This window comes from Dendropsophus ebraccatus, chromosome 9 (assembly GCF_027789765.1).
Source record: "Dendropsophus ebraccatus isolate aDenEbr1 chromosome 9, aDenEbr1.pat, whole genome shotgun sequence".
NCBI classification, from domain to species: Eukaryota; Metazoa; Chordata; class Amphibia; order Anura; family Hylidae; genus Dendropsophus; species Dendropsophus ebraccatus.
This window is the reverse complement of record NC_091462.1, coordinates 17,949,785-17,961,802: the sequence shown is the minus strand read 5'-3', so window position 1 is coordinate 17,961,802 and position 12,018 is coordinate 17,949,785. Positions and strand designations below refer to the sequence as shown.

The following is a 12,018-nucleotide window of genomic DNA, read 5'->3' as shown; positions in this document are numbered from 1 at the left end:
GGAGTCGGTTCGTGACATAACCATTTTATCCAGGAAGTGAAGCCTTGATGCAGTAGTAAGTGCAGGGAAAAAGCACTTTATAAGCATTTCCCGTAATAAGTGTATATTGGTGATTTGTATAACTTTTGGGAGGCATTACAATACTTTGATAAAAATTTTAGTTGGACTTCTCCTTTAAATGGAAATCATCACCAAAACATAAATTCACTTTTTTGATATGTCATAGAGACATGTAAAAACTTTTGACCAGTCAATCACTAGATTGACTAACCAATCACTAGAAAGAGCAGAGAAATACCGTTTCTTTGAGTGACTAAAAGGGTCCCAAAGACCTAAGCCAGGTTCTAATGCTCCACACCATAACTGTGGTCCTCACTAAGGCCTTGACACGGATCCATAACACCTACGGGTGAGTGAATAGGACCATAGAAATTAATGGGTCCATAATTTGACCACAGCTGCCGACAGATTACGGACCTATTCATTTTTATGGAAATACAGATGTGTGAATGTACACTTACATTGGAAGTCTGTCTTCTTACCGCAAAACACAGAGATGAGAGAAAGCGTGTTTAGTGCACCCTTCCAAAGTGAAGAAGTTAGATGCAGCCCACTTTACATGTCTCTATGACGTGTCAAAAGTTTTTTTTTATTGTTACATTGCCTATTTTATAAAAATTGTAGTTTGTATTATCCTTTCTAAAGGGGAATCTTACTCTTGCTGACGACAGCATAACATAGCCAAAGAGACTGAGTGGTCTGACCCTTATTAAATCTGGAATCTCCACCAGAATGGGAATGAATGGTGTGCTCCAATGTTAGTCAGCATCGTAGAGAATAAATAAAGTGTTGGCAGAGCTTTCACGGTGCATAATTTTCTTTCCATAATTAAAATAGGTGGGGTCAGATCTCTACCGATCAGCTTGTTATACATTATCTTAAAAGGGTTATCCAGCGCAACAAAAACATGGCCACTTTTGCAACACTCTTGTCTCCAGTTTGGGTGGGGTTTGAAACTCAGTTCCATTGAAGTAAATGGAGCTTAATTGCAAACCACACTTGAACTGGAGACAAGAGCGGGGCAAAAGTGGCCATGTTTTTATAGTGCTGGAAAACCCCTTTAAGGATAGGGGGTAACTTTATATTGTGGGAATATCCCTTTAGGTTAGTTTCTGATAATAAAATGTGTGAATCTACTTGCCGTAAAGTTGAGTAGATGACTACTCTACCCAGGTCCAGACTGTATGGAAAGGGCATATTGGACACATACCCAGGATCTTCACTATCTTGGTGAACCAGCAGACTTCTACTCCCCAAGTTTCCAGCTGACCATGACCATGCAGTGATCACATCCAGCCGAAAGGTTTATCTCTATAGACTTGGGTAGAAAGGGTCACATGCCCACCTCTCCTCTATGTAGCTGAAATGGGGGATCTTATTGTGTCTGGGTTCCAGAAGAGGGAGATCCTTACCAAATTTTTGTGCCCAGGGCCCCCCAGCAACTTTAATCAATCCCTATCTCCACCAGGTCTGTAGACCAAGTTGTAGCTTCCCCATACAGGGTTACACTGTCTTGGTCTGTAAGCATCACGTGAGCAGGATGATGAAGCTGTGGTATTAAGCCAACACAAGCAATCTTGAAAGCTACAATTCTCCAGAACAAAACCGGTAAACAAGTATATTTATATTTATATGAGTTCAGCACTTTGCAAACCTATGATTTTTCCCATGAAACCAAAAGTCTTTGGTTAACTCAGGGATTTTGCTTGTATTGTGAGTCACACACAATCACAAATTACATTCATAAAGATAATACTTCAGAGGACACAGCCGTTCTGTATTCTAAGGAGCCGCCTTTTCTTTTCATGGTGCGTATAAAAGGCACGTAAGCCAGACTGGTTGGAAAGTCTTAGAAAATTTTCCCTTAAAGGGAATGTATTATCAGAAATTGTTCTATCGTCTGTGTTAAACATTAGTTTTCAGACAGTTAAGAGATTTCTAATTTTCCATTATACTATCTATATTTTAAAATATTCATGAAACCTTGCAGTTATCATTCTCACCACTAAGCCTTAAACTGAGGTGAGACTTCCTGTTCTCTCTGCCATGATATAGAAGAGGCTGCATGAAAGTGATCTATACAGTATTATAGGGAGAGGTCTATATAAGTGTTTATTCTGGTGGATTCAAGCCATCCTCGTATTACCTGGACAGCAAATCATCTGAAATACCGCTATGCAATATCATATTTCCCCTATAGTGGCCACTGCAGGGCAAATACTTGGCTCAACAGAGCTTCCCATGGCAAAAATCGGCTGTATGTTAGCTGATCGCCCTGGCATCCTAATATACTAAATACAGCATTTTTGTAATAGGAGTAGTGATAATCTCATATTAAAGGGAAACTATCAGCAGATTAGGCAAATCTAACCTGCTGATATCTCCTGAAATCTAACCTGCTGATAGCAAAGGGGGTGCTGAGAGTGAAGGTAAGCTTCCTACATTCATCCTCAGCGTAGATTCCATGCAGTTTGTAGTTAAATCTGTAGACTAATAAGGGGGTTTGGTGCACAGGGGGCAGGGTGGATTAGTGCACTGGGGGCTGTAGCCCCACCTCCAGTCCACCAATCCACCTTACTGGCCTACAGATTTAACTACAATTTGCACAGAAACAGTGCAGAGGATGAAGGTAAGAAACTTATGATCCCGATGATCTTAATTTCTATAGAATTGGGATGCGGGCACATCCGTGTGCACCTGCATCCCAGTTTACCATTGAACACAATGGAGAGTGCGTCCGGAGCCGCACTCTCCACTGCGTGACCTGTCAGAGATGTGCGTTCGCTATTCTATGAATAGCGGCCGCACAAAACTGACAAGTCAGTATCTTGTGAGGCCACTAGCGATCCCGGACGGAGTGTATACTATGTGTATACACTCTGGCCGGGATTCCCTCTACCTGCAGCACAATGTAAGTTTAGTAGTAATCATGGCCGTTGTTGCAAATCGGCAACAACAACCGTGATAAATACTTAACTTACGTTGTGTGAATATAGCCTAAAGAGGTATCAGCAGGTTATATTCGGTTAACCTGCTGATAGTTTCACTTTAATTATCTGTGTAATTTCACATTTAGGGTCTTTTCTTTGGTAGTATTTTTGGACAGCTTGCATTTTGACGTGAAAAATTAGTCCATAATTAAAGGGCATGATCATAATTTACGGCCATAATTATCGAAATACAACCGTATTCTAAAAATTGTTGTGTGAACATACTGTCATGACTGTACCTGTTGGGACCTTGGCATGGTCCTTGGCTCATAAGGTATGACCGAGACTACGATTTTGGCCATGAATTAGTGCTCATTCTGTGTTTCATTTGCTCCAGTGTGAACACAACTCTATCTACTCTGGTATTTATATTGCACCACACCCATCTCCTCCTTGCTAAGTTCCCTCTGGCCACTTCATAGTTCACATGCTGGACCGGACCCCTGACCTCCAACATATATACTTCCTTAATCTGTTAACCCTTTGCCAGCTATTCGTCTTCTTTGTGAAGCATGCTAACGTATCTCGTGTTCTCTCTCTGTCTCCTATCTCTGGTTTCCTGACTGTTCTTGACCTTATCTCTTTTTTGCCTGACGATTTTCTAGGTTCCTGATTTTGAGCCTTGCTTCCTGTTTGGTTTTGACCCCGGCCTGTTCAATATCCCTTGTATGTAAATTTGTCTTGTCCGTGTTTTTTGTATTACCTTATTGCAAGTAATGGCTGTCTCCGTGGTTGTCCGCAGTCAGCTAGGACTGTTGAGGCAAGTAGGCAGGGTCAGCTGGTGGGAACAGATTAGGGCTCAATATCTGTGTCCTTCCCTGCCCCCTCTCAGGCTACCCTACGTACAGCCATGACACATACCCTAAGGGTAATTTTGACGGAAACTTCGTCTGTGAATTCTCAGCGCGCGTCTCTGTCCGTGTCATAGACTCCATTCTTCATCATTCTTTAGAGAATGGAGTGTATGACATGGGCGGAGACGTGCGTGCCCACCGCAGTCTGCGAGCGGGCGCGAGCTAAGAGTTCCGTGACGGAATTTCCGTCAAAATTACTCACTGTGCACATACCCTTTGTCAGCATAAAAGGTAGAAGCTTTATATTATCAGACATCAGATTATTCTGGATTAGCTAATAGAATTTCACTGTATCTTTAGATATAGGTATAGAAAATTTTGTTTCTCTGAATTGGAATTTTAATTTTCATTGGCATTTTCATGGTAAGATGACGTCACATAAGGGTCACTTATCCCTTTTACTTAATATCCTTGAATTATTTGACCATTTTTACAATACGAGCTAATAATCACGGACAGATAAGTGTGTAGGATGCAAAATATCTGTGGTGTTAAAAATTTATATTTTGAATTATCCCAATTTTTGGAATAGGCAAACTGGACAATGAAAGAGCCACCTGTTAATTGCTAACAATGTGTCATCTGTGTTTCCATGCCAAATATTCAGAAGTGAGTTTTGGCTCCATCACCATGCTGTACTGGCTACGCTATCGGACTCGGTTGTGTGATCATTAAAACATTATTCCAAAAAGCAATTTATTTTTTTCATGCAATAAACACTGTAACATTAAGGCTTATGATACTGTACATTCAAGATAAATTCGATATGCTCTTAGTGTTTCATGTAGATTTGGAAACTGCAAATTTCTTAATAATTTTAAATGAAAGAGTTTGAGGATTAGAAATAGCGGTTTGATTTTAGTGGGGCCGAGGTTCAAAACAAGTTCTAATTTTTGAATCTTTAAGAAGTTGTTAAAGAGTACCTGCCATTTAAAATAATTTTTGAAATGTCATCAAAAATTAGTGATCATAGCAGGTCTCACTGATGAGACCCACTGTGATCAAAAGATCTCGCCGGGGAAATAGCGTCGGACAGTCCCTTCCATGGCTGTATCTCCAGATTGGCTAATTCCAACAATGTAAGTCTATGAGGCTACATTGTAGGAATTAGTGAGCAGCAGGGGAATGGATTGCGCTGCTCCCACACTCTCTCCCTGGCTATATCTCCTGATTGCAGTGGGTCTCAGCAGAGAGAACCACTGTGATCAATTATTGTTAACATGCCTAATAACATGTCCAACATTATTTTTAATGACAGGTACTCTTTAAAGTAGCAGAAGGAATCCAACAGCATCAATGGCGGTAAAGTATCCTCAAATTTATTGTGTGACCAAGTACAAGTTTCCACTGCTAGGGTCTTTATCAAGTCTACACCATAAGCGTCAAAGCATTTAGGGAGATTTATCAAAGGGTGTAAAATTTAGACTGGTGCAAACTGCCCACAGCAACCAATCACAGCTCAGCTTTCCTTTCAGCACTGCCTAAAGCTGAGCTGTGATTGGTTGCTGTGGGCAGTTTGCACCAGTCTAAATTTTACACCCTTTGATAAATCTCCCCCATTGTGTTTCTACTTAAACTCGTAATAAATTTGAAGGATACTTTACCACCATTGACTATTGGATTCCTTCTACTAAGACTTATAGGCCACCTAGCCTGGGAAAGTGGAAAACCAAATTATGCCAAAAAATGCCACTGTGTTACCCTAATAGCTCTAGATTGAGAAGTCGTAAGAAAGCTCACAGCATATGCTAAGCAGGTCATCTGATTTGGTGGATTGGCAAATTGGAATCAAAAGCCCTAATGAACAAAGGGAATGTAATCTCTTCTAACCTATTAACTGGAAGGTCTAGGAGCCATTGAATGTACATGATAACATGGCCTATATTAGAGATGGGGAACCTTCGGCCCTCCAGCTGTTGCAAAACTACAATTCCCTTTATGCCCATCATCCCATCATGCTCACCAGGCATGATGGGAATTGTAGTTTTGCAACAGCTGGTGGGCCGAGAGTTCCCCATCCCTGGCCTATATCCTTACCAGTTCGAATGACTATTCTTATAAATGTTTAGCTCAAATTTCCCAGAATTTCCTGATTGTTTAATGTTTTTGGACTACGCCTGAGAGTGGAGTCTAAGGCCTTATGCACACATTCCGTAATTTACGGATCCGTATTTACGGATCCGAGTTAGTACACATTGATGTCTATTGGGCTATTCACACTAGCAGAAATGGATGAAAATCAATCCTAGTGCGGACCCGGTGCAGACCCTGATTTTTTTACGGATCCTCTCATTGAAATCAATTGTTTACGGATTGTAACATGTTGGCATCCGTATTTCCGTAAAAAAATATGGATGAAGTACATTGAAAAGCATTGGAGTAGTAAAAATGAATTTACGGAAATACGGATGCAATACAGATGTCCAATCCGTAAATTTTAGTGGGTTATTTCAGGACCAGAAAAAATTACTGAACGTGTGCATAAGGCCTAAGTAAGCAATCTTTATCCCACTCCAGGAGCTTGACTTCTGGTGCTTTAGGATACCGGGTCTTTCTAAAAGTGTTGGTAGTGACTGGCTCAGTGGATCAGATGGTACCAGTGCGTGGTGCCAGATAATACACTGGAGAGTCAGAACAAATCCATGGATGAGGCGGGTGGTATGAGCTGATGGTTGAGGGGGTGGCACAGGTTCAGGTTAGCAATTTGTGTCAGCAACAGGAAGAACAGTATGGTACGGAAAAGGTTAAGGCAGAATCATAATCCAGAAAACAAGCTTAGGTCAAGATACACATGATGTAAAGATCAATGTAGCACATCTTTGCAATGGCTGGCAATCATCCCTCCCGTCTTCCCCACACACGGGAACATTTGGCACGGTTCAATTCCAGATCACTCTGTCAGATCTGTCAGAGAACAAAGTGGCTCAGGCAGTGATCTTTTACCACGCCTATCCCCTATCTCCGCCAACATCATCTGTCAGAGTCTCGGGAGAGCCTAATACACTTTCTACTGAGAATGCAGCAGGTACGACTGACATAATAAAAAATGTATCAGGATCGACATCACTCGGGTAAAAGATGTAGGATGGGTCTTTTTTAAATATCCGTGCCAACCATGGATAGGTGGGAAGGATTATAGGCATACTGGCCTTTTAAATAGGTTGAAGAAAGACACATGTTCAGCTCTAGTAATGAAGACCCAGAAAGGCAGCAGCCTGGTGGTGTCCAACCAAGTGTGAAGCACGGGGGGCAGAGTGCCAGGTGCAACCAGTGGCCCAAGACACTGCAGGTACCAGAGCCGGAGTGCAGGCAAAGCATAGCAATAACCATGGAGTTTAATGCCCAGCTTATCCACCTTTCCCCTCGCCCCTGCCTCTGCCTTTCCCTTGTGGAAATCCCTTCACTGGCTCCCCATTGACCAACATATTAATTATTAATCGTTGACCATGACGTACAAGGCCATGCACAACCTGTCCCCTCTATACATCTCTGACCTGATATCCCGCTACCGCCCCTCACACAACCTTCGATCTTCCAACAACCTCTTTTTATGTTTCCCCATGGTCTTACCTCACACAACCACCTTCAAGATTTCGCCTAAGCCTCCCGCATACTCTGAAACTCTCTATCCTGAGACATCCGGATCTCATCCACCATCAAGACTTTTAAAAGTAACCTGAAAACTCCATCTCTTCAAGCTAGGCTATAACCTATAACAATTCACACTTTGACTGGCTGCACTTTACCTTCTGTCTCTTCACTTACTTCATAGATTGTAAGTATTGATGAGCGAACATCCCGCCGGATCCCGAACGCGGACATAAAAAAAAATGATTGTGATCGGTTCATGTTTGTGTCCGTTTAACATTCACTAACAAATAATGAACGTACAGTAGAGGCGTACGTTTCGGTCTGCACACATGCTTACAGATTATCAGGTGTAAAGCGTAAATTGCGCAGATGGGTACATTGCAAAATAAACGTTCGCATGTTTGAATATTTTTGAAAATGATCGATATAACCATTCCGATCACCCAACAAATTGTTTGTGATCGGCGAACACGAACAATTAGCGTCCTGTTCCCACAAACATACAAACATTTGCTCATCACTAATTGTAAGCCTTCGCGGGCAGGCTCCTCTCTCCTCATCTTATCCATGTATTGTGTTCTGATCTTGTAATGTTCCTGTTTGTCGCCCCCCCCCCCCCCCCCCCGCTTTAAAAATGCAATAATTTTAGGCTATGTTCACACTACATATGAGACCGGCCGTCGGGGTCACGGAACGGCCGGTCTCTGACCGGGTCATCTCGGCCGTCCAAGTGATCTTTCCGGCCACAGAGCTCTAATGCAGAGCTTCCCATAGCTGACAGGTCTTTCTGCGGCCGGAATTTACTGAATTCCGGCCGCAGAAAACTGACCTGTCAGTTTTTTTCCGGCGGCGTATGGGATCCCGGCCGGAGCGTATATGATGTGTGTACGCTCTGGCTGGGATCCCATAGCAAATAAGGCATTTTCCACACCGCAAAACTACGCCCGTAGCTTTACGTTGTGTGAACATAGCCTTAATATAAAAACCCACCAAAAAATTAAATACTTATATATGTATACAAGCCTAAGAGTCATTGTTAGCTCTGTCGGGACTGCCATAATTGTAAGTCATTACAACCTGTTCCCAGCCCTTTTTATTGTAATGAGGGGTGGCTGTATGGGAGATCATATTAATAAAATTGATACTACATCTACTTCTAATAATAATAGAGAATACTCACCCAGGGATCTCCTTTGCTCATTCTTCTTTTCTTTCAGTCCATTCCCTTGATGTAAGACCTCCGAGCTGGCCGACTTCCGGACGTTAAGGCTTAGTGCTGAAAATGGCTGCCCTATCCCCTGAAAGACACATCCAGAAAGTAGATACTATATGACCCTAATAGTTATGTAAGGTTTTTTTTGTGAATCCTACATGTGTGGGGTAAGTTTAGATTAGATTTGGCACCAACCACATATAATAGCAATACAAAGAAATACAATGTCAAACAAAATGATTATATTCTACATGTGAAATACATATTATATCAAACAGTCACACTTGGCTAACACATTGCTCTGGCAGCCTGTGTATCCCTGTTATTTCACAAAATTTTCAATTGTCATAGGCATATGGTAAAAGTTTTGATCTGTTGGGGGTCTGGGTGCTCAGAAGGAACATTAGAATGAGTGGGGAGAAGCACATTGCTGTGCACTTTACTCCCTGGGTGGCAGCAGTCCCCATCAAGTTCCAGTAGATGAGCTACATAGACTTATAATGGAGCCTTATTTCCTGCAACTGGATGGAGAGGAGTGAAGTGCCCGTCTCCCTGCTGGTTCTGAAGCTGATCAAAGACTTTGATAAGGGATTTTGACATTGGCTATGCGACCTGTCACTGCAGCGACATGTCAGAAGTGTCAGCGAAGGCTGCGGTAAGAGGAGAGGAAGCCAAGAGGACACCAGGGAGCCAAGAAAAGTAAATATAATCTTTAATATTTTTTATATATGCAGCAAGGGCCTTAAGAAGATTTAGCCGTAAATTGGCCCTAACTGCTGTCAACAAACTCTTAGCAATCTAGTATCTTAGGGAACCTTCAGGTCCAGATCTCTTCTTCAGGAGACATCCAATGTCATTTCTGTCACCCCAGAGATTGAAAAATTTTAGAAACTGTTTGAGAACTTGAGAACCCTTTGAACTACACTGCTGTCTGACTTAGCATTTTTTGCACCCAGCATCCCAGCATCGTGCACCAGCTCAGCCTTAAGAGCGTTTCAAGTTACCAATGGCCAGGCACCCGTAACACTTGTGAGACACCCCCCACCACCACCACCTTATTACCACTGCTGCATGTGGTGGAGGGGTGCCCAGGGTCTGAGGTTCCACTCTCCACCCAGGGTGCTATAGATCCCAGCTGGCTATTTGAAACAACCCCTGCATCCTCATAGTGGCACACTTCAACCTGATTCTGTATTTTATTTTATTTGCGCGGGGGGGGGGGGGGGGGGGGGGGTAGTTTAGTAACATCTAACAGTATGTGTAACACGGATTGGATAACCCCTATAATAAGGTTCTCCAGTTGTCACTACCCAGTTTCATCTTATTGTTCTTCCTCTTCATCAAGGTTCTAATTCTACTGCCTAAGGTCTCTCCATCAGCCCTTTGGTGCACAAATAAAATTGGGTCAAACTATTGATGACCACAGAACTGGATTGACCATAATACCATGTATTTATATCTTAGCCAGAAATGAACGCAACTGGAGCATGCTCGAGTCTGATCGTTCGGCATTTAAATACCAGATGCTGAAGAAGTTTGGTGCAGCCCTAGGGAGTCCTGAAAAACATGCATACAGCCATGGGCTGTATCCATGTTTCCCAGATTCCCTAGGGATGCATTCAACTTCTTCAGCCACTGGTATTCAAAGTGGTAAGTGTGGGTTGCAGGGCCATTCCATGGCCCCACCTCCCCTGCACGTGCACGCTTTGCGGGGGCGACGGTCACTGACCGACACGGTGTGGAGTTAGCGTAGGGACCCGTGTGAACCAGAGGACCTGTACGTTGGTACACGGGGCTATTATGGCTTGATCAAATCATATACAGACACCCTGGTGTTGATTTTTAATATAGGCCAAGCGGCATTAGTGTCAGCCATAGATGGGATGTGCAGCCGTTCCTTTCTTTCCAGTTTCCGGGTATTCAAATACTTAGTGATCGAACCCGAGCATGTTCCAGTTGTGCTCATCTCTAATCATGGACAGAGTATGGGTCTTCCAAAAGGACAGCACTAGACATGGTTCTAAGCTTCGGCCTCTAAGTCCTTCACCTATAAGCTACTGGAAGTAGACCTAATAAAGGGCACCAAGGTTTGCAACACTCTACACCCCCTCCTCTTCCTTCAATACAACGTTCTCCTCGTGATATACAAACCATGGCGTCCATGTCACAGAACAGAAGTTTTTTCTGTATTACCAACCTTACAGAGCTGTCACCTACAGAACATAGCCCTTCCCAGGACGTCAAAGCAAATGACTAATTCTCCAAATAATCAAGCTGCAATTATTTCATTATTGACGGCCCTGGTTGTTTGTTTTTGTCTGCATATCTGTCATTTCAGCCATCCACCAAACTGTATAAACACGGCCTACTTCTGAAAACTTCCCCCCCCCACCTCTCTCTCTTTCTCGAAAAGGTAACAACGTAATACATACCAAGCTGTCAATTGTGTTTCGGATGGCGCAGAACCATTCCTTTACGGTAACGTCTGCGTCTGACTGTAGAAGGAACTCATTTCCTGATTCTGTTGTGATCTGAGGAGAGAATTTTATTGTAAGCAAGTGGACTGCTGAAAGATTATTTATTTAGACCAAACATGTCTGGTCCATGGGAATTCCTTCACTATTCGTACTAACAAGCACAAGGAGCCTTCACTTGGATAATCTATACAACTTTTTTTTTAAACAGTAATAGCACTAAATGGAGCATAGAAAGCATATAAACTAAAAAGTAAAAGTACATATGGAATAGGAATATAATCAAAAGCAATGACATTATAGAATTTATTTCATTTGGAATACAATATTCCAGAAACCTGTCAGCTCTATATGATGCTCGGAGCTGCAGACATGGGCAGATAGCTTAAAAAGAGAGATAAAGCGAAGGATACCTGTCTTTTAGTTATAAAATCACATTTTCCTTCCAAGCTCAGGTGTCATGACGGTGGTGCTGAGCTGCAACATGCTCACTTTCTTCTCCCCCACTCCTCCCAGCCTTGTATGATTGATATGCGAGGCTATAAGCCAAACAGGGAAGAAGGAGAGAGGTGTGACACTTAAAGGAGGTATCCAAGATTAGAAAAATATGACACCCTTATTGCAAAAACAGCGCTACCCCTGTCCCCAGGTTGTGTGCGATATTACAATTGACTTCAATAGAACTTAGTTACCACACCCAAACTGAGGACAGGAGAGGTGCTGTTTCTGGATAAAATCGGCCATGTTTTTTCTAAGCCTGGACAACCCCCTTTAAGCTTGGAAGGAAAACGTTATTTTATTTTATAATTAGATAGGAATGACGCATGCCCCATTCT

The 12,018-nt window shown here is 42.5% G+C and overlaps 1 protein-coding gene across 1 annotated transcript in view; it reads right to left on the bottom strand.

Moving 5' to 3' along the window:
• ARHGAP15 (Rho GTPase activating protein 15) overlaps positions 1 to 12,018 on the bottom strand; it is a 454,227-nt gene that overhangs the window by 189,994 nt on the left and 252,215 nt on the right. The window contains exons 8-9 of the mRNA XM_069985075.1: positions 11,141 to 11,239; positions 8,676 to 8,793 (exon numbers count right to left, since the gene is read on the bottom strand). Coding sequence (XP_069841176.1) covers positions 8,676 to 8,793; positions 11,141 to 11,239 — 217 coding nt within the window. The remainder of the gene's footprint in view (positions 1 to 8,675; positions 8,794 to 11,140; positions 11,240 to 12,018) is intronic.